Source organism: Diplotaxodon limnothrissa, linkage group LG14 (genome assembly GCF_057381915.1).
Source record: "Diplotaxodon limnothrissa isolate DT_005_m linkage group LG14, D_limnothrissa_male_GT1.1, whole genome shotgun sequence".
NCBI lineage: Eukaryota > Metazoa > Chordata > Actinopteri > Cichliformes > Cichlidae > Diplotaxodon > Diplotaxodon limnothrissa.
The window spans coordinates 35,751,830-35,779,688 of record NC_140609.1 but is presented as its reverse complement, the minus strand read 5'-3'; the positions used below and the strand labels follow the sequence as shown (position 1 = coordinate 35,779,688).

Here is a 27,859-nt window from a genome sequence, read left to right as displayed (position 1 = left end):
CAGTTCCACTATAGAAAGGTGCGTCACTTCCAAAATTAAATACAACAAGAAAATTTGGGCTTTTTCTGTTAAGTGAAAAAACTTAAATAAGGCCATAATGGTTATATAATATGTATTAAATGCAATAAGCTTTAAGTCATTAAAAAAAAATCATCACAAAGTAAAAAAAGTTGATTGTTGTTGATTTTGCAGCTTTAAAAAAAACAAAAGTCAACAAATTTAAATAACACATGGAATGTACTGAGAATCCCAGAAAGGTAATACAAGTGTAAGTGATGGATATACCTTTTTTTGTATAAGGAAACCAGTGCTGACCGAGTTTCGTTGTCTCAAATGCAGCATCACCTGGGTGGACTTTAAATTATGGCAGAATGAACCTTTCAGAAGCTTCACCATGTTATTTACATTTTAAGTTTAGCCAAGAATTTTTATCCAAAGTGACTTAAAGTGAGTGAAGAGACAGTAGGGTTCAGAGTCAGGACATGCAACTGCTGATGAACACAAGCCTCGATCTCTTGGTTATGGGACATTGTCTTTACTACTAGGCCAGCCTGCCAACATTGTTGGTCCTCTTAATTTTTTAATTTTTTTAAAGACGCCCTGTCACAATGGCAGGAAATCCAAACCCAGTCACAAGACTGCCATCCCCTGATTCAAAACCTTTGTCTTTCTCTCTCACACACACACACTCACACACACTCTCTCCACAAATCTGATAGATCCTCACACACAGACACACGTGTTCACTCGATGGTGCAGAACTAGTAAAGCCATTGCACACAGTTTGCTGCTTCTGGTTCAGAAATGGTGTTAGAGTACAGTACTGACAGTCATGCGATCACAATTGCAGGCCCCATTCTTACATCTTAATAAATGTGCCTTTTGATTTGAGTAATCAATAACTTATGATTTCTAAGTAACTCTGTATTAAGTACTATTTCCTTTTTTGATTATTAATTTCTGCCAATGTGCATATTTTCAAATGTACGTATTTATTAGTTTCAAAGTAATTAATGAGATATTACCTGTTTATTTATTTATTGAGATATTTATTCTGATTCTTTATTTTTTTGAGACAGGTTTTTATCTTCTGTGCTGTCTTACTTCTGACTTTGTGCCAATGTGCTGCTTTGAGGTGTTACATATCGTGGGTTTGTATCATTATTAAACCCTCACTCTATATTTTAAAAGCGTTTTCTTCTTTCTCATGTGTGCATGTATAAAACTCACTGTGCCGTTTCCCAAACACTGGTTCAAATTGCTTTATAACTGTTCCATAGAGCTGTGGAAGGAATCTTTTTTTTTTTTTTTAAAGAAAAAAGCCTATAAATGTATTCTTTTGTTAAACACACATTTATTTCTTGCCTTTGATTATTACTCAAATATTTATATTATATTTTGTAAAAAAAAAAAAAAATTAAGGAGACTAGTTTTCTAAATCTGCATCTCTCCTACAGGAACAGGACTTTACAGTAAGCTACAACAGAATATAACAAGTGACCACTAGAGGGCAGGAACATTGCCTTAAAAAAAGATCCACAAGTATTAAAAAGGGAGGAAGAAGACACAAATTTTCCATTAAAATAAAAACAAAACAACACCCCCCACAACCACCACCAAAACTGTGATTAGCTGTTATCCTTTGGATGCTGGGGTCCATTACTTTGCAGAATACATGTGCTGCCTTTTATGTTTGAGGATCTCAGTGGAGGTGAGGGTCAGGTCTTGATTGCACACATCACAGTGATAAACTCTGGTAAGGCTTGATGAAGAGCTTGCTTTTCCACCCTCTGGCTCTGAAATAAAATACAAAATAAAAACACACACAGTTGGCAAACGCACGCACACTTCGTATCAAATTCTTTAGCTCTTCTAAAATAAAGTATGTGGCCTAACGCTTAATGTGTTAAACCAATCAGAGTACAAAAGAAATTCCTGACCTTCCTCAGGCTTCTGCTGTTCTCCAGCCGGCCTGCAGGAAGCTTCATGATGCATTCTTTCCAGTGGAGTTAGAGGCATGTACAGGTCACAGTTGGGACAGCTCCAGAAAGTACGTAAGCACTCACTGTAGAGGTCTTTTGAATCCTGCGAATCATAATTTAGAAATACTAAAATAATGCGTAGATTTAATAAGACAAGCTGCGCGGTTTCATTCCAAAATGATCTGTTTTCATGCATGAACAAAATACTCGAGACATTAAACCTAGAACTGACCATCTATTGTTTTAATTTTTAATTGTATTTTTTCATTATAACTTGGTTGAGGAAATGGCACGTTATAATCCATATACAGCCAAACTGCAGGTCTTTAACTACTTTTTGTCTGATGTCTCTGTTGATGCAGTTAGGTTAAAATCCTGGTTCTGACGTACACTCTGCATCTATATGAATAACATTGAAAGGGACAGTCTAGTATATAACAGTAATTTTGAGGGTCATTGTCTAAAAAGTTATGGATTCCACGTACAAGGTAAAAGTATTTCAAAAAAATGCATTTTGTCACTTGTATTACTTTGGAAGAGATTAAATTTCTGGCATAGCTTTTGATTTTGGAGGTTGATAAGTGAAACAATATATAAAGAACTCTCAAATAACTTTTTAAAAACCCCAGACAAACTTACAGTCATGAAAAAGAAATTTCCAATGTCTTTCATTTCTGTGGTTTCAAATATCAGGACATATTAAAAAAAAAAAAATCACCTGGTCCTAACTATATTCTTTCTCATGAGAGGTTTAAGCATAGCCCCTTAAGGTCCTGCCAGCATTTCAAGTGGGCTGAGGTCTGAACTTTGGCAGGGCTATTCCAGCACCTTGATTCTTTTCTTATTCAGCCAGTCTGCTGTAGATGATCAGTTAGCCAAGCTTTAGCTGTCAGATAGATGGCGTCACATCTGACTCCAGTATACTTTGTTATACACAGGAAGACTCCAGACCAGCAAACATCCAAACCTACTTTAACACAGGTGGTCACACTTGCAGATGTTCAATTAATCAAGTGCATTTGATTAACAACTGGCTGCTACTTTCCATCTTAATTCACATGAAAGCAATTTGGGTAATTATTACTTTTATTATATTTATATATATATGTTTCATTTTCTTAATTTTGGGATGTTTTTAGGATGTTTTAGAGACCAGATGATTTTTTAAATTATGTTCTGATATGTAAAACTCTAGAATTGTCCTTCTTTCAACTTCCATTGCTATATAGGGAATGTAATATGTAAATACAGCCCTAAGAGCTGAAACAATAATTTCTTTGAAACTTTAACTCAATGCATTTCTGAATTGCTGCTGTTTTTAGACAAACTCACAGCCAGACAGTTGTAGGTGAAAAAGTTGGTGACACGTAGGCCTCCTTTAATGGCGTCTGGCTTGGCCTCGGCTCCTGGAAACAGCGGGTTTAAATCTCCAGCTTTAGTGTTCGACGACACAGACTCAGACTGAGGACCAATGTACAGGTTCTGGGTCTGGAAAGCTGAGAGTCGCCGAAGGCTATAAGTGACCTGTCAGGGAAAGTAAAAAATACACAAAAAAACATTTTGACTATTAACGTATTGGTCTTATGTACATTGTTTACATTTTATCAGCTGTTTAGTGATGTGTTAAATTGTTTCTGGAACAAATGGGCGATTCTTCTAACTTTATCGTTCTGCTTCTCTGTGTTCTAGGATCATCAAGTGATGGCCATTATACAGTAACAACCAAGCTGGCACATCAGTACCTCAGTGTAGAGCAGAAAGCGGACCAGGCTTTCACTCAGCTTTTGCACAACTCTGCGGGACACCCCCTGCCCGACTGCTGCTCCCCCTGTTGAGTTCTGTCCCAGCTGGGCCTGCAGCAGGCGCTCCCACTCAGCCCTGAGAGTAAGCGCTGTGGACAGCACCTTCAGAGCCTCCTCTGGCTCCTTCAGCTCCAACTCCAGCCAGCCGTCCACCACTAGTCGCGCACAGTCAGCGTTAGTGTCCACTGAGTTTGCTACCAGCAGCAGCGCCTGGTGAACAAATTAGAAATGATTAATACATCATATATGAACTGGCAAAAACTGGAAGTAATGGAAGAGACGATGAAATAAAACCATAACCTGACACAGAATCCCCCAAAAAGTTTTCTTTCCCACAGCCATTATTCATCCGTATATTCTGATGTTCCTCTCTTTATTAAACCTGCACACTGACAACATTGTGCCACAGTTCTTGCTACTTAATATGTTACTAAGTGAAAAAAATAAACTAAACTGGAAGAAAGGAATACACCGTCCAGTTTAATTTACTGTCCCATGTGTGGTGCGTACCCAAATAGCACATCGTAATACAAAGAGAATTCCATGTAATCCAGGTTAGTTTAATTTAAAGCATGCAACTTGGTGCAACACTGGAGCGAGTGCATTAATGGATTTCAAGAAAATATTACTATGTTAAGTATTTGTCCTACTCTGAATCGGTAATAGCATCGAACTGGATTCGTTTTGTTTACATTCACAATATCAGGTGTCTTTAAGATAATACAGAGCATTATTATCCAACATGTTTTTTTGTTTAAATGTAGTGGTTTGTGGAGGAAATAGGGATATCCCACATCAGGTACTAACTTGTAGCGCTGGAACCCGCACACAGTTTGACAAATAGGGTTTGTTGGTCTCCAACAGAGTGACGAAGGCTAACAGCTGGTGTTTGGTGCTGTCTCTCCTATCAGGCCCTGCAGGCAGGAAACACAGATGACATGTGAGATATTCAATAGAAGATCAAAGGTAAACTCAGTGATCAGAGGGCGGAAAAAGAGAGATTTTGTTTAACTGGAAACAAATGAAAGCACTGCTGACCCTTTATTGCCTTGAGCAGGTTACGGTTTCTCTTTGTCATATAAAGTTGGACTTTATATGACAGGAAATGTGGTTTCATATAATAAATCAGATTAGTGAAGATGTTGTTTTTGCTAGTTTTAAAGTAACCTTGAAAAAGAAATGCTCCTCCTTGGTATCTGATTGAGAATTTAGGCTGTGAAATGTAAAATTGTTTAGGAAAATCTGTGAAATGCTGTGTTTAAATATCTTAAAATATAATTCTGACCAGATTAACCCACCAATGTAAAAGCATTATCTAATTACAAGCCAAATTTGTACAAATATCAAAAATACTTTTATTTACAATCCAATCTAATTTGTCAAAGAAAAATTCAAAATATCAGAATCAACCAAGCATCTAAGCGTGAACTGATGGTCAAAGAGAATCAAACAAATACAAATACAGTGACTCTTTTTATGAGGGACAGATTAAGATTTTTACAAATTAGACATCACATAGAGGTGGTAACTCTTTGGATAAGACGTAGTCTGTTGTTCCGAGGATCTTTATAAAAGCTTATAAATCAATGCCAAGGTTTAGATGTTTTCCTAAATGATACAGTGGATTAACAGAATGAAAGAAGAAGGCATAATACGCATAAAGGAAAATTAGAAAAAGAGGGAATTTCATACTGTAGCTGAAAACATGGGGAAAATTAAATACATAACAATGAAAAAGTATATTAACTCTGTCTTGGAGAGAGTTTCGATGAAAGAACGTGATGAGATTCTTCACCTGCACAAAGCAGTTTTTGAAATTTCTCGAGGAAATTGTTGCTGGAGGGGTTTTATTCCCCCATTTTTTTGGTGTTGTACACTACTACAGCAATACTGGTGTAAGGTGTAAGACGAGCATGGAATAAATATCCAATGTAAAAGTGCCCCTTTCTGTTAAGGTTTGAGACTAGATATATTAGAAGAATGAAATAAAAATAAATATTTGTTCAGTATTTTCTGATAGCCAGTAAGAAAGCTCTTATAAGAAAAAGGTTAGCATCAGTCTCAACAGAGAAAGGAAGGTGAAAGTTTGTACACTGTTGGGAACTTTGGACAAGAGGTATCATCAGATCAACTGTGTAACGGCTTTTATTTTACATCTTCTGTACAAAAAATAAAATAAAAAATAAGAATGTGAAGGTAGGTTGTACCCATTTCTCCAGTGTCACCCTCAGGCACCTGTAACACTTCTGGGTCACTGGCAAACACACTGGTTGGGTGAATCACCACTCCTTGCTTATTCCTTGTGTGAAACACCTACACAACATAAGATCACAAAATGGAAGTTTCATTTTTCTCCTTACTTAATTTTTTTCAGTCACCATAGAAATAATCAGATTACTGTATATTCATACGTTATAAAAGGAAATTCAGTGTAGAAGGAAGCCTGACCTGGTCAGAGTCTTTGCGGGTGGAGTTGTGTTCATCGGGCAGTGCCAGCTGAGGGTACAGGCCTCTGCAAAGCAGGAGCTTGAGCAAAGCCTGCTGGTGTGAGGACAAGTCCTGACTGACAGCCTCCTGCAGCTCTGACACATTATGCCGTAACTTGAACTTCACCTCCTATTGCAAACCAAACAGCACCATGGGAAAAAAAAATATTAATAATAACAAAACTGACTTCAGCTTTTCACCAGAGCCTGCTATACTTGCTGCTTTATTTGAAAGTTGAACTTACTAGTTTGAAAAACAGGAATAGATCATATTTTTAATAAAAACTAGGCAAAACAAAACTTGGGATGGGATGTGATAAAATTAAGAACAAGTTTATAGTGATATTCTTTTCTGTTACATCTTCTAAGATACCTGTATGTCCAAGTTCTGTCCAGACCCCTCCTTGTTCCTCTTAGACCTTCCTGTTTCCTCTGTGTCTGATCCTGAAGAGTCTCCTTCCTGACCCTCCTCCAGCCTCAGGACTTTACGTTTGCTTCCCTCCTGCTGTTCATGATCTCTCTTCAGCTGATGCAGCTTTCTCCTCTCAGTTAGCCTCTCCCTGCGTTGCACACGGTCACCACCAGAGGGAGTGCTATCTTCTGATTCCAGCAGGCTGTGGCTCCTCAGCAAGTCCTAATAATGAGAGGGATTTCAATACTCGTTGTCAATCGCTAAAAAGCCTGAAAATGTTTTATGAATGTATGAAATGCTTTGTGAGGAGCCTGCCTTGAACTGTCTGCGTAGGTTCACCATCTCATACAGCCGCTGCTCCTCCAAGCCTCTCCTTCTGCACCATTTTCTTGATCCACCACCTCTCTCCCCTTTTACCTGTTTTCGAAATCAGTTTTGCGTCCAGTGAAGACCATTTTATGACCTAACTGCTCCAGTGTTGATTCTCATAATATTAAACATCCAACACAACATGATGCTTGTTTTACTGACCTCCACCCAGGCATTGAAAGTGTTGAGGAGGGTAAAGGGGTCTCCTTGGTTGCTATGCAGGGGCTGCCGGGCAGTGGCACAATCTGGATTGTGCTGTGAACTACGGAGGAAAGGTGACTGAACGCTGAGGGCTGCTGCCACCGTCAGCACGGGCTCCACCAAGTTAAACAAACAGCCCAGCACCAGCATCTTCCCTAAACAGACACAAACATGCTTAACCTGAATCCAGCTGATGGATGATCACAAGACCACCACTGTGTCACTGTCAATCCATGTGAAACTTTGTATAATTACTTTTTAATGAAAGAAAAGCCTTAAATTATGTATATTACGTATTTTAACGTTTTAAAAACGTTCTTGTTATTTCTTCCACTTTATTTCACTCTCTTGCAAGCATCCTAATAGTGACTTAGGAAAAAACAAAAACAAACAAACAAACTCCAACATGGTTCTGCTGTATGAAATCTTACCTATGACCACATCAACGGGAAGCTGTGCCAGCAAACTACCAATAGACGTCAGTTCACCACGACTGTCTAGCGCCCCCTGTTCCTTTAGATAAAAAACAGCATTCTGGATACTTGCAGCCGGGGGTGGATCAATAAAAACAAAGGAGAGTGGATCTCCAAGAGACATGCTCTTCATCTGCAAGAACAGAAATGAATAGATGAAGTTAAAACTTATGCAGAAGAGTTTAAAAAAAATCTATTACTATTCTACTAACCTGCTATTCACAGAATCTTATTACCTGAAGAATTAGGGAGTCCAGAGCAACTCTGTGGATTTCAGGCACAGGATAAGGTGCGAAAGCATTGTAGTCAGACTCTGAGTAGAGCCGGTAGCAAACGCCCGGACCCGTACGACCAGCTCGACCTTTTCTCTGCTCAGAGCTGGCTCGGCTGATCCAGAACTCTTGTAGGCGTTGCATCTTGGCTTTAGGGTCAAAACTCATTTCTTTCACCTTTCCTATAAAGCAAGTTAAAAAAAACAACAACAATTTTTATAGTTGCCGTTCTACTTTTAAGTAGTGCATTATTTTGCTGTCGTTAACACTATAGCATTCTCTATTTTAAAAGCTAAACAAGAAAATGTAGCTTTGCACATTCAACTTCTCTGAAGCCTTTTACAGTGGGGCAAAAAAAGTATTTAGTCAGCCACAGACTGTGCAAGTTCCCCCACTTAAAATGATGACAGAGGTCAGTAATTTGCACCAGAGGTACACTTCAACTGTGAGAGACAGAATGTGAAAGAAAAATCCATGAATCCACATGGTAGGATTTGTAAAGAATTTATTCGTAAATCAGGGTGGAAAATAAGTATTTGGTCAAGAACAAAAATACAACTCAATACTTTGTAACATAACCTTTGTTGGCAATAACAGAGGTCAAACGTTTACTATAGGTCTTTACCAGGTTTGCACACACAGTAGCTGGTATTTTGGCCCATTCCTCCATGCAGATCTTCTCGAGAGCAGTGATGTTTTGGGACTGTCGCCGAGCAACACGGACTTTCAACTCCCGCCACAGATTTTCTATGGGGTTGAGGTCTGGAGACTGGCTAGGCCACTCCAGGACTTTCAAATGCTTCTTACGGAGCCACTCCTTTGTTGCCCGGGCGGTGTGTTTTGGATCATTGTCATGTTGGAAGACCCAGCCTCGTTTCATCTTCAAAGTTCTCACTGATGGAAGGAGGTTTTGGCTCAAAATCTCACGATACATGGCCCCATTCATTCTGTCCTTAACACGGATCAGTCGTCCTGTCCCCTTGGCAGAAAAACAGCCCCATAGCATGATGTTTCCACCCCCATGCTTCACAGTAGGTATGGTGTTCTTGGGATGCAACTCAGTATTCTTCTTCCTCCAAACACGACGAGTTGAGTTTATACCAAAAAGTTCTACTTTGGTTTCATCTGACCACATGACATTCTCCCAATCCTCTGCTGTATCATCCATGTGCTCTCTGGCAAACTTCAGACGGGCCTGGACATGCACTGGCTTCAGCAGCGGAACACGTCTGGCACTGCGGGATTTGATTCCCTGCCGTTGTAGTGTGTTACTGATGGTGACCTTTGTTACTTTGGTCCCAGCTCTCTGCAGGTCATTCACCAGGTCCCCCCGTGTGGTTCTGGGATCTTTGCTCACCGTTCTCATGATCATTTTGACCCCACGGGATGAGATCTTGCGTGGAGCCCCAGATCGTGGGAGATTATCAGTGGTCTTGTATGTCTTCCATTTTCTGATGATTGCTCCCACAGTTGATTTTTTCACACCAAGCTGCTTGCCTATTGTAGATTCACTCTTCCCAGTCTGGTGCAGGTCTACAATACTTTTCCTGGTGTCCTTCGAAAGCTCTTTGGTCTTGGCCATGGCAGAGTTTGGAGTCTGACTGTTTGAGGCTGTGGACAGGTGTCTTTTATACAGATGATGAGTTCAAACAGGTGCCATTCATACAGGTAACGAGTGGGGGACAGAAAAGCTTCTTACAGAAGACGTTACAGGTCTGTGGGAGCCAGAGATTTTCCTTGTTTGAGGTGACCAAATACTTATTTTCCACCCTGATTTACGAATAAATTCTTTACAAATCCTACCATGTGGATTCATGGATTTTTTTTTCACATTCTGTCTCTCACAGTTGAAGTGTACCTCTGGTGCAAATTACTGACCTCTGTCATCATTTTAAGTGGGGGAACTTGCACAATCGGTGGCTGACTAAATACTTTTTTGCCCCACTGTACGTCCTCATTTAATTACGTTTTGTCATTTAAAACAAAGCTTTGCTGCAAAATTTAAATTTCAAGGATGGACCATCAAACTCTAGGGGGTGAGAATAAATGTACCACTCGTTCCATACCTGAATCAACAACAAAGCGCACTCCATCTATTGTGACTGATGTCTCTGCAATATTGGTAGAGATGATGCACTTTCTCACCCCAGGAGGAGCAATATCAAACACCTGAAGAGTAACACAGTAACAGAGGCACAATTAGAATTAGAAAATCGTAACTCTAAATAACAGCTTAAAAGCTGACTGTACCTTATCCTGCTGAGCAATTGAGAGGGTGCTGTGCAGTGTTAAGATTATCCAGCGACGTGTGTGTGTGGCATAAATCTGACAGGCCTCCTGGATGGTGGAGATCTCTGCCACACCGCTAAGAAAGAGCAGCAGGTCACCACGCTCCTCTGGGGGGTAACGCTGATCGATGCCCTGCAGGATGCGCAGATACGGTCTAGGATCCAGTTTCTCAGACTTTGAGGACTGCTCCTCAGGAGGAATGGGCTGGTAAATAACCTAAGTACCATGCCAGAGGGGAAAAACAGGACATTAAACAAAAACAACTCTCAGACATGTCTGCTACTTTGATACAAAATTTTACCATTTAAATTTGTAAATAGAAACCAACACCTAGACTACCAAAATTTGCATTGTGCACTTAAAACAAATACAGCAAGTACAATCATTTTTTAAAAAGTGGCTTTCTTAAAACTTCAATCATTTGACTCGTTGTTTGCATTTTATCCTAAATTAAAAATATATATATAAAGAATGAAAATGTTTTGGGCCAGTATCTTTCCAGTGCATGTTTTTTGCCTACTAGATGCAAGAGGCAAAGTTTTAAAAATCACATCATCTTGAGTAAAATGCATATTTACACCTGTGTTTAGGGTTTGCCTCTGGTTACCTGAATAGGAAACAGCCTGCCTGGGACCTGCAGTACAGGAGCACCGCTGAAATAGTTAGAGAACAGTTTGATGTTGATGGTGGCTGACATGAGGATGAGACGTAGGTCTGGGCGGTCAGCCAGCAGAGAACGCAGGACCCCGAGAAGAAAGTCACAATGGAGGTGTCTCTCATGGACCTCGTCAACAATCACAACCTGGTACCGAGCCAGCGTACTGTCCTGCTGGATCTGTCGAAGCAGCAGCCCCTCTGTAAGGAACAGCAGCTTGGTTGCTGCGGTTCGACTTGTCTCAAAGCGGATCTGGTACCCCACCTGAAAAAGACCAATAACATTTGTGAGCTCCAAGAAACTGAAAAATATCATATATTTAATGCAGTTATAATGAAGTCAGTGTTTTAAGCAAATTTCTATAATATATTTCACTAAATTAAATATGGATTTTATTCTACTTGCTGTAGTTATCCTCATCTAGACGGAAAATAATACAGTTGGGTGAATAAGTATTTGATCCTCATCTGAATTAGTCAGTTTGCTCACTTATAAAGAAGCAAACAGCCTCTAACTTTTATGGTAGTTTCATTTTAATAGAGCAAGACAGAATATCAACCAATAATCAGGAACAAAAAACAGTCCATAAAAATTTTAAATTCATTTGCATGTTACCGAGTGAAATAACGATTTGATTCCCTACAAAGCCGGCAGAATTCTGGCTTCCACAGATTGGCTGTGTATCCACGTAACAAACAATTTACAATCAATAAATCAATTACAGATACTTCTGCTTTCTGAGTTATGTATATAAAGCATACCTGTCCACAGAATCAGTTTCTTTCATTTCAACCTCTATCAAAGGATGTCAGGGAATCAGTTTTGAGATGCCAAGCAGCAGCCAAGAAACTTAAAGAATTTAGAGATTTATGTAAAGACAAGAGGGCCAAAATCCCCCCTGAGATGTGTGCAAACCTGGTGACCAACTACAATGTCTTACCATCATGCGTGCCCACAAGGGTCAGGGTACTAAGTCATGTTTTACTTGGGGATCAAACACTTATTTCACTCAGTGGCATGCAAATCAATTTATAACTTTTATCTAAAATGGTGGAGGGTTTTTTTTAGTCTGTTTTTAAGATTTTTGGTTAATATTATGTGTATCTCCATTAAAATAAAACTAGCGGTAGTATAAAAATGAGAGACCATTCATTTCTTTGGACGTAGGCAAACTTACAAACTCAGCAAGGGATCAAATAACTATTTACTCCACCATATGTTAAAATTGTATTTATTCTGCTCAAATATTGATTATATTCTTTTTCTATTTCCTTTTTTCCCTCTTTTTAGTTAACCGATGAGCAAAATTCCAGCTGATATTTTTTCGGTCAACAGATGGACCCGAATTATAAAGTAAGTTTTTAGAGTTTCCTAAAGTTTCCATAAAGTCATTTTACTTTGTACTTTTAACTGTTTTGGATGAAAGGTTGGGATTGAATTCAACAAATGTAACAATCTGTCCTGACAAACCTTTGATCCATACTGATTGAGGCTCTCAAAGCTGACTCTCTTTGCGAGGGATATACAGGCAATGCGCCGAGGCTGGGTGCAGGCGATGTTATTGAAGCCAGCAGAGAGAAGGTACTGAGGGACTTGGGTTGATTTTCCACAGCCCGTGTCCCCTGCCACTACAACCACTGGGTGAAGTCGCACCAGCTCCACTATCCGATCCCGGTACTGGAAGATGGGCAGGTTCTTCTGCTCCCGGCGAAGTTTGGCAATTTTTCCAAAACTCTGTTTCTGGCTAAAATCCAGGAAATGCAGGAGCGCTAGGCGGCAGTCGGAGACCTGTTGAGCCCCTGGTCCGGAGGACCTCTGTCTGCTTCTATGCTCTGATTTTCCCATGCGCTCCTCGATGTCCCTGGTGCACACAGATACGTTAATCCGGTAGCGAGCATCGTACTCTTTGGGAAGGCCAAGATCCACCTTGCCCCTGTCCCTCCCTTTGTCTTTGTCCTCCTTTCTGATTTCCGCGCCTGACATGTCTCTCTTCGTTTTAAACCTCTGGAAGCGCTCAAAGAAAGCCCAGAACTCTTTATGTTCAGAGCTGCCAACCTGGATGTAGTCATGCTCCCGGAAAAAGATTTCGTCCAGCTGGGCTCGGCATTGCGAGCTGCCCCAGTCCCAACTCCTCTTCTCTGAAGCCATAGCGTTACTAGCAAAAAACAGCGTTACTTACCTCCACCAGAATTAAGCAGGAGGCGGGTTAACCCCCCATATAATACACAACTTCCACATGTATTCGCCTTTCCAGGCTCGTAGCAGCCTTATGTTACATCTATACTAGATAAACTAGAGAGCGCATTTCAAACCCTAAAGGTTTACATTTGCCTGAATGACACGAATCTTTAATACTGCTTTAAAATGCTAAATACAGACAACTGTATATTAAAAAATAAAAGCCGGTGGGAAAACTGGAAAGTCTAAATAGGGGACAATAATACGGGTGGACAACTTCCGTTCCATCCTTTAAAATCTTCCGATCTTCCGGTGAAAGCCAGCGTTTAAAAAAGAAATGGTGATTTGAAGAGATGTCACGCCCTAAACCTGCTCCTCACATGATTAATTTGAATTTGCCTTTGTCCATGGTAGAATGATCGTAAAGTATATCTTTAATTACTAAAAAAAAAAAAAAAAAAAAAAAAAAGGGGGGGACAAGAATTGGGTGGACAATTATTTGAGATTTCCGCAAATCCACAAAGGGTCAAATATATACTTACACCCCCACTATTAGTTGTAAACATGTTCCTTTGCAAGTTGCACCTCAACCAGATCATTTTGGTACCCATCAACAAACTTCTAGTATCATTCTGGCACCCTTATGCTACAAAATTTGGTGTTCTTATGTTTGAAAGCTTCACCTTTACTCCACCTCTTGTCAATGTGGCTTAATAATTCAGTCTTTGAATTAGGAGCTTCTTTCTTGGTTGGAACCCTCTCAGTCCATGGCAAAGTAAAACTTGCTCCACTGTGAACAGTGACACTGATGTTCTTTAAATTTCCAGTTCATGCCAGGCTTTAGTCTTGGTGGTTCCTGAACATCTTAAACATTTTTCTCTTTCCTGAGGGCGACAGTTGAGGTCCTCCTTCAGACCTTGGTAAACTGGTGATGTAACCAAACAACATGTACTTGCATACAGTTGTTTTAACCAATGATACTGAAAACTTTCATCCACTCTCGTTTGAAGATTAGAATGGAATAGAGCTTTATTGTCATTGTACATGTACAATAAAAGTATGGGTGCTCCACACCAACTGTGCCAGAGGGAAAAAAAAAAAAAGAAAAGAAAAAAAATCGGGCATGTATGTTGAGGGTCAAGCTCGATGCAATACATAAGCGTCCTGAAACAAAGAGTAGGTGAATGACTGTGCAGGAGATAAGAAATATTTTTATTTAAAAATATCTGCAATAAAACACACATTTACAAATATTTGGAAACAATTTAACTTTGCAGCTAGTACTAATATTGTGGAGAATTGAAGCGTGGTGACATGTTACAGCAGAAGAGAAAATTTAAACTAAACCTGTGTTTGACCATTTTGTGTTTAGAAAAGGGAAATGAGTTTTTTTTTCAGAGATTTCAGCTGAACTTGTGAACTGATCCATAGGAGGTAAGCTGCAATGAGCTTGCTGCCTCAGAGCTTTTAATTCAGAAGTCAGGGAGGAAAAATATAAAAAAACAAAAACAAAAAACAAAACAAACAAAAACAGTGTTGGGAATTTCTTAAGATATAGAGTTACATGTATGAAATAGGTAACAATCACACTGGAATCTACTGTGCAGGAAATAACATTATTCTCCATTAAAACATGATAAAAATACACAAAAATAAAACATTTATTTACATTCAAAAATATTTCATCAAGCCCCAAATCACAGTGCACCTAAATTGTGTTGTAACTGCTCTTAAAGCATGTTCCTCACTGCAGCTACTATTGAGAGTAAAAGCCACTTCATGGATAAGAGTGTTTTGTTTTTTGTTTTTTTTTTAAACTGTGGCACTCCTCCTCAGTCCTCATTTATGTCCATGCCTTTGGCCTTATTTGACAATACAAACTAAACTCCTGTCTTTTCTTTGATCCAGCCACGGAATTTGGTAACTGTTGTATAGATGCCTGGTTTGTTTCTGCGAGCACAGCCATCACCCCAACTGACCACTCCAGCCAGGAACATACGATTGCCGGAAGGACAGGACAAAGGACCCCCAGAGTCTCCCTAAAGCAGAAAAATGCACAGGAACACAGGTAGACATGTTAGCATAGAGGCAATACATGGGGATGGTGTGGGGATATTATGAATATCCAATTATCCTCTTGACTTCTGCAGCGGGCCAAAAATGAAAATCAAAACAAACACATTAATTCTACTTTCTAAGGTGAAATTCCTCTGCTTACCCCATTGTATGAATGCATGTCACATTCTATTCATATACTATTCATCAATATATCCAAGACGACCTAAAACTGTACATGTTCTCTCATGACATTTACAGATTTAGTTCAATCAATTAATTCCTCCATCTACATCATGCCACTGTCTGCAGCACAAGCAGGGTTTTTTGTGTTTTTCCCCAAAAAAACAAGAAAGAAGAAAAAAAGAATATCAAAGTACCTGACAAGCATCAACTCCTCCACTTAGAACACCAGCACAAAACATCCGAGATGTGATCTGGCCCGCCATCAAATCGTCACACACAGCTTGGTTTATGATTCTGACTGAAGCCTTTTGGAGCACCACTGCAGCAGATCCTGAAAAACACACACACACACACACACACACACACACACACACACACACACAAAGAGGAAGTCACATCACTGGGCATCTTTAAAAAGTTGAAAATGCTTGTATTACAAGTGGTGTTTATATAAAGACATATAGTAGTTTACATTGGCTGATTTACAAGGTGTGTACAAACCCAAAGAATAATTACTAAAACTAAATCTAAAACACAGAAAAACAAGAGAAATTATTTCATTTTATGCTGATTTAATGTGTAATGTTGAGCTCAAGTTCAGGCTTTTATATTTTTAGTTTTGGTGGCTACAAATATTTGTTAAAGTGACAAATCATTTACTCACCTCCTTCTCGTGTGGCACCCCACCCAGTGATCCACACATCCTGGCCAGGTGGAAACTCATGTTGCGCAGCTGGCAAGCAGATGGGTTTTATGTAGTCACTGTAGGTGACAGGACTGTCCAGCTCCATCAGGGCGATGTCATTGTCAAAGGTGTAGTGGTTGTAGTTAGGGTGAGGTATGACCTGCTTCAGATTCCTCTTTTGAACTGGACTTTCTAACATTTTCTGTGTATGAACGCCGAGGTAAATTTCCCAAGAGCCAGGCTGGGAGAGTCTGAGGAAGTAAGCAACAAAACAGATGAAGGATTTTATTCACGGTCTCAATTATTAATGAACTTATAATAATTAGCATATTATGTGGCACTATATATAATTCCCATTATATGGCATTTTTAAAATATACTTTAAGTCTGATTTCTCAGTGCTTGTTGAATATAATAAGATGCAAGTCTGGCTGTGATAACTGCTTGCAAAATGGCAAGGGCCAAATTATTTTTCACCACATTCAAGGATTTTGTTGCAATTTAAAAAACGTTCAATTTACATCTTTCAAGTGAAACTATTAAATTCATGATTTGCTTATTTTAGCTTTATTATTTAAATAATTTAAGCAGTACCTGAGGCTTTTCTTAGTTTTATTAAAGTGTATAACAGAGTTGTTGTTATACTGACTGCGTACCATACTCTACTCTATGTAAAGATATTTAAAGTCTTGAAAAAAGGATAAATTAACTGAAGTCACACAGAATTTGTAAACAACTTTGATTTTTCTAAAGTAGACTTAAAAATAATGTACTGAGGACAAATATTAAATCTGTTATACGCCAATGGTACTCATTTTCATTCATCTGGATTATAAGATCTTCTAAATATGTAAAAAAGGAACAACAAGCAGAGACAAATAGCTCTCATTTTACACAGAGAGAATTAAGATCGTATTTTTCACAAAAATCAATGTACTGTGTCAAAGAGAGACAAAGAATAGGATAAGAAGTTACTTTAAAGAGTTTTCATCTTGCACACAATGGGCAGCAGTGACCAGCCATTTCGGACTGATGAGGGATGCGCCACAGACGTGACCGTATTTTTTGGCATGGAGGCTGACCTGCCAAGGAAACTCCCCTTGTTCTGCATTCTGACCACCTACAATACGTTGGGCCCTCCCACGTGTCCCACAGTCTGCAAAGTAAACAACAAATCAGTCAAAGGGCTGGTGCGCTGCAGCTTATTGTGAACTGGGTGGAGCTCCACACCTGTTTGGATAAGACAACCTAAACTGCACAGGTGAAGGATGAATGATTAATTTAAATGTGATTTTTTTGTGACATACTGCAGTTCTCCTCATCAGATCCATCACCACAGTCCGGCGTCCCGTCGCATTCTGGATTCACTTTACTGATGCATTTATTGTCTTTACATTTGTATGTAAAATCTGTGCAGCCTACAGTTAAACCTAAGGAGAGAAGAAAAGGAGAAAAATCAATCCAAAGCTAATTCAATCCATCTCTAGCCATTTCTCTCTCGCTCTCTCCCACCATCTATCTATATGTATAGCAAAGTTGGGCTTATCTGTTGTACCTCCTGTGGCTTTTGTACAGTCTTGTTCATCTGTTCCATCCCCACAGTCGTCCGTTCCATCACATTTCAGCTTCTCAGAAACACATTTGCCATTCTTACACGTTATTTGCCCAGATTCACACCCACCTAATACAAAAAGTAACAGGCATGTTTAAGCATTTCCAGTGCTGATATGAAACATACTCCATCAATGTTACAAGGCCTTACAATCCAGCTCATCTGTGTTGTCTCCACAGTCATTCACGCCATCACATTTCCAGAACTTGGGCTTACAGAATCCATTTCTACAACTAATATCAGTGGGATTGCAGCCTGGGAAGGGGGGATAATGAACATTAAACATTAAAATGATTCTCAGGATGTGACAAATCCTCTCATAAGAATAAAGAGAGCAATTAAAAAAAATGTGTAGTCTTAGCATCACGACTAAATGGTACTTACTGCATTCCGCCTCATCACTCATGTCTCCACAATCATTCCAACCATCACATCTTAGTGCCGGCTTAATGCAGTTGTTATTTCTGCACTGGAACTTGTCTGGACAAGCTGTGAATGGCATGGTTAACATGAGAAACACTGTCCTAATTTCAAAGAATACTCATTATTTGAAAAACTAAATTGCTTACGATTTTGGATGTCAATGGCCTCATATTGTGCCAAAAAGCCCTGGTCCACACGAGACTCATCAGAATAAAACACCACAGTCATTTTGTTGGTGCTGCTGGTTTCTGTCACTGACCCATCAGGTTTTTCTCCACACCATCTGAAAAAATGAAATGTACTAGCAATGACACACCTGCTTTGTTCTGGCATTCCCGTTTTTTTAAAGCACAACAAGGACTCACTTCTTTCCGTTGACCTCCACATAGTCTTTGTCACAGTTTGGGTTTTTCTTTCCCAGCTGGGACAAGAGTAACCTTTTGAATACAAGCTTCACTACCTTCCCAGTAGGGACCTTAATGACAATAAAAAAAAGATTAAAACTACATCCCACAATGGGATGTGATCTTCAGGGGTGGTACAGAGCAGAAATATGCATGAAACATGTCATATTGTTGAGTAGTACGCCATTTAAGGGACTGACCACTCACCTCTATTAACCACTCACATGTAGTTTTAGGAGGGTAGTAATTTGGGTAGTTGGGAGAAGTAAAGTTGCCTTTTGAACCTATCAGCTTCTCACCACATGCTATAGCTGTTCAAAAAAAAAGAAAAAAAAAAGAAAAAGATGCATCAGCACAAATGTCAAACACTTAAGTTGTTCCTTAAAAAACTGCAGGTAAACTTTAACTCCTACCTCTATTTCCTGTTTGAACTTGTGAGACTTGTGCTCTAAAACCTGGGAAGGACTGGTCATGAGTGGCCATTGTCACCAACATTACATTGCCAGAGGACAGAAAGCTCAAACGTTTACTAGGTAAATATTTGCCACACAACCTGTAGAAAGCAAAGAGAAAACAATAACGCTCTGAACACACTGCTAACAGACTGATACACAAGGAAGATTTGGTCCTTTAAAAAGCACATATTTCACTCTTTCGTGACATGGATTCATCCCCTGCCTTCCTTCACGTGTGGTTAAATTACTTTTCACTATCGTTCAATGTTATGTATAAAACGCTTAAAAATCAGCTTCTTGGCAGAATTTCTTTTCACATAATAAGAAAATGTAACAGTGCATTACCTCTGAAAGTGACTCATTTTTCAGCAGAGGTTATATTTAGCTTCTCTACAGAAAAATGTTTACAGAAAAGTGTTTTGCTATTGCACTTATCTCATCAGGGCAGAAAAACCACTACCCACACACTCGTAAGTCCTTCCTGCGGAAAGCTTTCTGTTTCCTGATTACATGTAGTCTTGGTTATAACTAACAGTTACATTTACAGCTTCAGTCAAAGTGCTCAACAAATTCTGAACAAATTATTTGCAAGTGCTATTAATCTAAAATGAGGTTTAACCAACATAACCGCACCATTATGTACAGTTCGACGAGAGTTTCTTAATAAGTAACTCCTCCAAACTTAAAAGCAAAATATGCACCACTTAATATTGTACCATAAAAACTAAACATGTTTTCAGCAAACAGGGAACTGAGTGAAAAGTGTCTGCTGCTACAGATTGTGATAAAGGGGTTGCTTGATCTCACAACAGTGAACAGTAACCATATACTGTGTTCACTGCACATATGGAGAACAGGAAGGGCAGTTAGGAGATTTAATACCTAAGAAAAACAGCACATCAGTAATTTGTGAGTATTTTGTGTTTGAGACTGGAGACGTGCACCAGAAACAGGTACTGCAAAACCTGTTGCACTAAAGTTGTAACATCTAGCAGAAACGCAACCAACTTATACCGGCACTTGAAAAATCACCACAGGCTTTTGCATGAAGAGTGCATGACAAAAAAAGTCTGGCGAAGAGTCAAGTGAAAGTGGTGCTCAGGCTCATGGTCACAAACAGCCTGCAATTACTGCATCTTTTGCCAGTTTAACTCCGTTAGACAAGAGCAGCAAAAGACATTGGGAGATGACTAATGCCATAAAACACTACTTTCGAACTGGTTTCTGATGAGTGATGGACTCCGCCAGAGCCGACCTTTGTCACCGATTCTGTTCAGAATTTTATGGACAGAATTTCTAGGTGTAGCCAAGTGGCTTTTACTCGGGTGGTCTCAGAATCTCTGCTTTTCGCAGATGAGAGGTTTCTGTTGGCTTCATCTTTATTTCATTAAGTTTAATTTTGTTACCGTTACTTTTCAATTTTACTTAAAAAGATGATTATGTCATTTTCTATCATCTTTATAAATATTACTGTACATTTAGAATTTTTTCCTGAAGCTTAATTTGAAGAAACTCATGAATCGAATTGGAAACGAAATATCGGCCAGAAAAATAACAATTAGATAATTTCCTAAAATTTTTAAGCTGCACTCCAGAGTTTACTAGCAGATTGTTAGCAGTCAAAAAGTACCAAATTTACACTTTAGTAAAAGAAATGTCAATGCAAAAGCATCAGCAGGTACATGCTTTCATATTTTACTGTAATCCTTCAGTGAGATCAGTAGTATTTCATTGTTTTACAGAAAAAAAAAGAGCTCAATGAAGCGCAATAAAAACATGTAAAAAATTGGTGTGATGATCACGATGATAAATATTAACATAATAATAATAATAAAAATTATAATAATAATACCAGATGTAGCAATGTTTTTTTATCTGAAGGAATCTTGAAACTGATGTTTTAAAGGGCTAACTCACTCTTGCATAACCAGACTCTCGATGGGCACCAGGGAATCGTAGATTTTGATAAAATCATTCTCGCAGCTCTCTTCCAGTTCAAATGTTTCAAATACCAGCTTGACTACATAGCCGTGGTCAGCTCTCAGCTGCCACTGGATGAAGGTGTTAGGAGGATACGGACTGTTGGGAAAACCCGGTGACTCGATCTGTCCTACATAATCAACCTTGGCATGCTCTGCAAACTGCAGATTATCTGAAAGAGAAACATTAAGATTTAGAATTTAAGCTTGTGAATCACTGTCACACATTTTAAGACAGATATATTAATATTAATATTACTAAAAGTATGCAAATGAAATGTAGTTTCGTTAGTGGTCATGACCATTCTGCAGTAAGCTTTTTCCATTTTTTGATGTAAGTGAAACTGAATAAAAAAATGGTTATTTATTAAAAAAAAAACAAAAAACATTTGGTATGGAAAAAAGAAGTAAACAAGCGCCCTTTTGGTTTCTACTCAACTCCATGGCAGAAAAATGTTCTACTCTAAAAAGAGACTAACAATAGTGAAGAAAGGTGTCGTCCCTGGTAACATGTTCTATAGTGTAAGGTATATGTGGTTTACTATTTTCGGTCTATGTAGAGGATTTGTTAGTAGCACTTCTACTGAAATGTTAAAAACAAAAAAACAAAACTTGAACACTTACCCTTAAAGGATCTTAAAAACATGCGATCATCCAGAGCTGTAAAGTTGAGAAAAAAAAAAAAAAAAAAAAAAAAAGAGAAGTAAAAAGACACAAGGTTAGGACTGACTGAAAAACAATCACAACCAGATAGAACGTGACAACTGACAATATAACAAACAAAAGTGTATGTTTGATATAGAATGACAAGCAGTTGCTTTCACTGTACCTGAAGTGACCACATTTTCAAAAGTCAATTCACTGATAGACATGCGCATTTTTTTCACTAGCTTATCTACTGAAGTCATTTCGTTGTCGACTGCTCTTTCTTGCCCCACGGGGATGTTGAACTCAGACAGGTAGTAGGCAATGACGCTGCCCTCACTAAGAGCAATGACAGCAGGGTTAGAAACAACAAACACATGACCATTACACACACACACATATACATACATACATACATACATACATACATACATGGCAAGTGTGAAGGATTTATTCCTTCACACTTCATGAGCTTACCTGAAGGCCTGAACTGTAGACTCGCGGTAGTATTTTGACAATAGAGGACTTTTGGAATAGACGACTTTAAGCTGAAAAGAGATTGAAGCAAAATCATAAAAAATGAAATGAAATGAAAAATGAAAATAGTGTTGACACACAGAAGTTGGTGGCATTCTTACCTGTGAAATCACCTGCTTTGCTAAAGCCTTAAACTCTGGAGTGTTGGAGTTCTCATAGTCGTTGATAAATGCCTGGTTGGTGATCCGCATGGACCCGCTGTACATCCTCTTGACCCGCTGGTGTTTACGGACTATAGGATAACAAAAGACTCAATGTGAACCACGGCACAAGAAACATGCTTAGTATTCACTACTGCTTCTTCTCCTATGCCAAGTGTTACTGCTGTTACTTCTTGTGGCTTTCAAATGTTTCTTTCTCTCATTGAGATTTAACTATCCCTTCAGTAAACCCTCGATTCTAGCTCTTTTAAATCACGAGCTTTAAAACTGTCTAAACTTGTGTAGGTTTCCATGTGCAAACATACAAGCAGAATAAAAAGTTATTTTTGAACTTTTGAAAACCACGTATGCTTATATATTTTTACACATTTATAGAAATAAACTTGGGACTGCATTTGTTTCTTGAAGCTTGTCAGATTTCGGTGAAATTTGATGCAACAGATTGAAACTGTTAGAGAATTACAGATGGGTAGAGATGACTCATGCATGCCACAAATATAGGAATGATTTAGTTACTTAATCTTTAGCAATAAGCTTTCAACCTTGTGTTTTTTACTGTAAATTTAATTTTGTTTTTATGACATTTTTTCATTGTTTATCTGTAGCAGAGTGTGTACCATTCGTTCAACGCTGCAGGTTTTGAACAAAATGTACGTGCAGTACATTTGCCTATTAAACAGAGATGTACTTACAGTGGAAATGCCAGACTAGTATTCCAGCCATAAGAGCTACAAGAGCGGCCAAGATCACCACGCCAATCACAACCCCAATTTTCCCTGGGTGCTTTTTCTTCTCAAGCCTTTTGATGTCCGATGCTTGTAAGTGGAAATCATTATCCCAGTCTTTCTCCTTGATGAAAGACAGACAGTTGAACAGATGAGAGAAAGATCAACATGTAAAACTCAGGTGTATTAATATCAGCCAGCTCTAAATATTAATCAAAATTACAAAGGTTTAGACTTGTGCAGATAAAGGTGCAAAGGAGAGCAAAGCAAAGCATCTCACGCCCTCATGAAAATATGATCATAAAGATAAGCAACAGCAGCAGACAGCAAGCCAACACTTGCGTATTTAAGGAATGTCCCTGCTATTGGTGACCTACATAACTGTTCTCAGATACAAGAAGTGTGACACATTGAAGCTTGAAATGTTATAATAGTTTTCTTTTGAAATAATTTTCCAACTGAAAGAGACATTAAAAAAATCTGTGAGCAAAAAATTGGCTCGTGAGCAACAGAAAAGAGAGATTCACTGTCTTGTGCTGTTAATGAATGAAACGAGAACTTCATGCCATGACTCATGCTCTGCTGTTACCTTTCAGAGGTGAGACTGGGGGGGAGGGAGTACAAAGGTTTCAGCATGTAAAATCCTGTCAAACCTGCTTGGCGGCAACTACTCACAAACAACATGTTTCTGTAAGTGCTTTGTGTAGCGTAACATTAATAAAAGAAATAAAAGACTACGACATGCTTTAGCCTTTTTTTTGCTTTATAAACCACTGGAAAGGCTTTCTTTCTGCCTGTTTAAACTTGAAGCTCATTATATAATTAAATAATATATTATTTTCCATTGATGAGGTCATGACTCAAGCATATAAATGTGCTGCTTTGGCAGAATAGTTATTTGTAAAGAGCAAGCTTTATATTTGTCACAATTAATCATAATGTTAAATGCTAACTGAAGAGTTTATGCAATCTATATCCACTTCATTGTTCTCATGTGCGGATTCACTGATCAAGTTGCAACGTAAAGGGTCTAGGTTAATAAAAGGAAGAATATATCTCATAGAGCCCCATCTACCTACTACTACTGTGGTTGCCTTTGCAACAAAGATATAGTACTAAGATCCATTCATATATGTAAAAACAGTGTATTTAAACTCTTCGTGAAGCTCAAAATGTAAGTCTTAGTGTTAGGTTAAACTGTTAGAGAAAATTTCTTTAAATGGCCCAACATCTAAAATGTCAGGTTTTAACAGAAAATTGCTAATTATACTTGAAGAACACATACAATCAGCCCCAGCCTCTCTATCAACAACCACGACATGCACGGTACAGCAAAGCAACGTAGAAGTCAAATACCATTCACACCTGCTCCACTGTGCAAAATCTTGACACTATAAGGGACTAGAGCTGGGCGATATAAGATTTTTTCATATCACGATATGTTTTTTTCATTTCAGGCGATAACGATATCTATCACGATATAAGCCAAATAACTATATTTGTAAGATTTAAATGTGCCGTTGCTCACAAGTAAAATGTGAAATAATCAGCAGCTTGTTTTTATTTAAATATTTATTTCCCATAATAAGTTCAACAGGGTAGATGTACTTAAGGAACATGAGACTTTTTCAGATAAATAAAGGCAAATATTGCAAACTACACAAAAGGCAGCCGCTAAAGCGTTTAAGTTTCAAAATAGAACAAACGAAACAGACGACTAAATTGTCAATTCCACTTAGAAACAAAATATTAATTCTAAAAATAAATCTTAGTTTGTTTTACAGAAGAACAGACAAAACTGACTAACTTTTGTCAATATCAAATAAACTGAGAACTAAAAGGAAATTCTCAATCTCTCCTTGTTGTATAGCTGAGCTTTTCAAACAGTTTTAACAGTTACTTTAGTCTGACAAAAGCCGAATGACGAATTAGCGCTTCCAGTCAGAGACTGAGGCTACGTCCACACGTACACGGGTATTTTTGAAAACGGAGATTTTCCGTTTTCGTTTTAAAAAATAATCCCGTCCACACATAAAGGCAGAAATGAAGGAAAACGCTGCTATGAACATGCCAAAGCAGCAGGTGGCGCTAGATTCCTAACCGTGCAGAAATGTTGGCCAATCAGAAGTCTAGAAGCCTCGGTGGGAAAAAGTAAACAAAGCTGGGGCATAGAAGCAGAACCGAGTCATATGTGTGGAGGGACAGTAACTGTGTGTATATGTAAGCATTTAAACACTGCAGAGAGTAGAATTAACAGTAACAGTATTGTAGAAATTCATTTCACCGAAACAATAACGTGGCGCACAGTGTGACGTCAAAAAAATGCGCACACCTTTGACACTGCGTTTTCTCAGTTTTTCTAGTCCACATGTAAATGCAAAAACGGAGTTTTCAAAAATATCCACCCTGGCCGGAGTTTTTAAAAATCTTCGTTTTCAGTGACCAAAAACGCGTGTGGACGAAAGGTGCAAACGCATAGAAAAATCTGCATTTTCAAAAATACCCGGGTACCTGTGGACGTAGCGCACGCACCAGTTTATTGTATTTCCAGACTTGCTTTCGGCACAATTTACTACAAAATTTACTACTACCACTCTGTTTTTTGTCAGACTTGAAATAGCCGAAATACCTTCACACTACGGAACTTCTATGGCTCTTCCGTTTGACAATCTCTCCGGCATTGGAACCATCATCTGTTTTCTCTTCGGTCACGCTCGGTTGATTTTTCTAGTCAGCACACTCATTTCCTCCATTACCCGGGCGGTACGGTGGCTGGCTGCTTCCCAAACAAATACACATGTGCGGCTTGGCACTTGTGCTGTACGTAACAAGTCACGTGACGTGACGCTGCGGCTGTGATTGGTTCGGCTCTGCGCTACTTAATTTGGATTGGCTGTTTTTTTGTTTTTGTTTTGTTTTTTTAAGAGGACAAGAGCGGCGAGGTCTATCGCGATAGGTTAATTTTTCTATCGAGAAAAAGTTATATCGCGATACATATCGTTATCGTTCTATCGCCCAGCTCTATAAGGGACTAATCACACAATAACACGTTTTATTTATCGACACAATGTTACGACGTAGAGTATTCTTGGATAGATAATAATCTACAAAGGAGAATGACTAGAGTGAACAAGTTGAAACAAGGTGGAGGAATTCAGACAGCAACCTTGGGAGGGCCAGCTGCTCTGGGAACTGTGAAGGTTCCTGGATGTTTTTATGTCCAAACCCCTCAAAAATATATGCCGAAGTTACTTGATGAAAAGAAGGTTATCTAGAGTTTTGAGTACTTTTTGTCGACAGGTTCTGAAACAATAATTTCTGGCATTTTGCAGATTGGAAGATTCCATAGCTCATTTTGTTGAGTGTAATTAATGAGCTTTGGGAATGCAACCACATAAGCAGAATTATTAGAGTTTTCCATACATCCACCCATCCGCTTCCACTTATTTAATTCCTGGGTTGCAGGGGGGCTGGACCCTATCCCAGCAGCTGCCATAAGGCGAGAGGTGGGGTACGCCCTGAGAGACAGACACTGTCACATTCACCCCTACGGGCTATTTAGAATCACTAATTAACCTAACCCCGCAAAGTGCCATTCTTTGGATCACGGGAAGAAGCCGGAGTACCTGGAACAAACCCACACAGACCCAGTGAGAACATGCAAACTTCACACAGAAAGTCCCTGACCAGACGAACTCAGGATCTTCTTGCTGTTAGGGAGCAGTGCAAACCACCACCAGCTTTTATTAATTTCCTTGTAAAGGTTTGTTTTTGGCCATTATGATACGATATTATGATATACTGATTACATTTGTAAGATTTTAGAAGTATAGCACATGCATGTTACTATATTAGAATACAATTTACACAAACACTGAGTAACTTGTTATTGAGTCTCAATAAACAGATGCACAAATAACTGTGTGGCTATGTGGCACTGATTGTCTCAGTGTGTGCATTAATCGATGTCTAGATGCTCATTAAATACTCTTTAGCTATTAATTACTAATTTTGGTGATTTAAAAAGGTGAAAAGCTGAATAGGGAGTGTGGGTTGCTCAATCAACTGCTCTCGTCTGTACATGAAACTGAAAACTGTTTCTGAGTATTGAAGTTCTTTTCCACTCACTAACTTGTTTGTCTGTAGGCAAACCAGTTTTTGCTGAGTGAGTCAGTCAAGATAGCACAGCTTAATACACTGACATCAAGTAAGTGTGTGTGTGTGTGTGTGTGTGTGTGTGTGTGTGTGTGTGTGTAACACAAACACAAGTAGCCTTATACTTTAAGTCCGAAAAATTTGCTGAGTGGAGATGTTTCTACCCACACGTCTTTCACTGTATTTCTACGGCAATTTGGTTGACTTCGTCTATGCATGAGTATCAGGAAATAAGTAAAAACAATGTGAAGCCCCATCACTGAACAAAAAAAAGCAAGTGACTTACCGACGCTGGGGTGTATCGCGGCCCACTGCTTAAGTGATCCATCTTGGGGTCACTAATCAAATGGAAAACGACTTCAAACGTCTGAATTTCTCCTCCTCCTCCTCCTCCTCCTCCTCTTCGCCCTACCACTCCTTCTAAAAGCCAATTTCCGAGGTGAACCTGCAGGCCTTGTTTTTTTTTCTTTTTCTTTGTTTTTAAATGTGTTAATTCGACAAATAAAAACAAAAAACAAAAGAAAAATGTGTTTTTGTCCTTAAAAAAAGGCTCCTCTCAGTCGAGGGGTTCGCAAATGTCTCCCTGACGAGAACGCGTCCCCTACCTTCGTGACAACAGGTGACTACCAGACCAAACAACCTAGGGAAAAAAAACTTTTTCCGGCAGCTTCAGGTTTCTGTCTCCACCCCACACACCTGTAACGACTTCCTGTTTACT

General features: G+C 38.9%; 2 protein-coding genes across 4 annotated transcripts; both read right to left on the bottom strand.

Moving 5' to 3' along the window:
- Positions 1-1,435: 1,435 nt before the first annotated feature.
- On the bottom strand, positions 1,436-13,367 carry dhx34 (DEAH (Asp-Glu-Ala-His) box polypeptide 34). Its single transcript, XM_085371070.1, has 16 exons — positions 12,412-13,367; positions 10,894-11,205; positions 10,248-10,502; positions 10,064-10,166; positions 7,962-8,179; positions 7,684-7,858; positions 7,214-7,407; positions 6,998-7,099; positions 6,644-6,904; positions 6,233-6,400; positions 5,992-6,097; positions 4,592-4,698; positions 3,725-3,994; positions 3,315-3,506; positions 1,941-2,085; positions 1,436-1,796 (listed from the first exon to the last, which is right to left on the bottom strand). The coding sequence occupies exons 1-16, from the start codon at positions 13,087-13,089 to the stop codon at positions 1,660-1,662; spliced, it is 3,423 nt and encodes a 1,140-aa protein (XP_085227196.1). The 5' UTR covers positions 13,090-13,367; the 3' UTR covers positions 1,436-1,659.
- Positions 13,368-14,999: 1,632 nt separating this feature from the next.
- st14a (ST14 transmembrane serine protease matriptase a) lies at positions 15,000-27,469 on the bottom strand. Of its 3 annotated transcripts, none has more exons than XM_085371047.1 (19): positions 27,428-27,469; positions 22,954-23,110; positions 22,202-22,332; positions 22,041-22,111; positions 21,748-21,902; positions 21,543-21,578; positions 20,857-21,091; positions 18,892-19,037; positions 18,692-18,789; positions 18,446-18,555; positions 18,227-18,363; positions 18,042-18,146; positions 17,808-17,912; positions 17,601-17,726; positions 17,353-17,463; positions 17,021-17,201; positions 16,025-16,296; positions 15,555-15,691; positions 15,000-15,158 (listed from the first exon to the last, which is right to left on the bottom strand). In XM_085371047.1, the coding sequence occupies exons 1-19, from the start codon at positions 27,467-27,469 to the stop codon at positions 15,000-15,002; spliced, it is 2,514 nt and encodes an 837-aa protein (XP_085227173.1). The 3 variants fall into 3 exon arrangements, with proteins under 3 accessions (XP_085227173.1, XP_085227170.1, XP_085227171.1); XM_085371044.1 differs by having other exon boundaries at positions 17,353-17,475; positions 18,692-18,795; positions 18,898-19,037; XM_085371045.1 differs by having other exon boundaries at positions 18,692-18,795; positions 18,898-19,037; positions 22,954-23,107.
- Between the last annotated feature and the right edge of the window lie 390 nt (positions 27,470-27,859).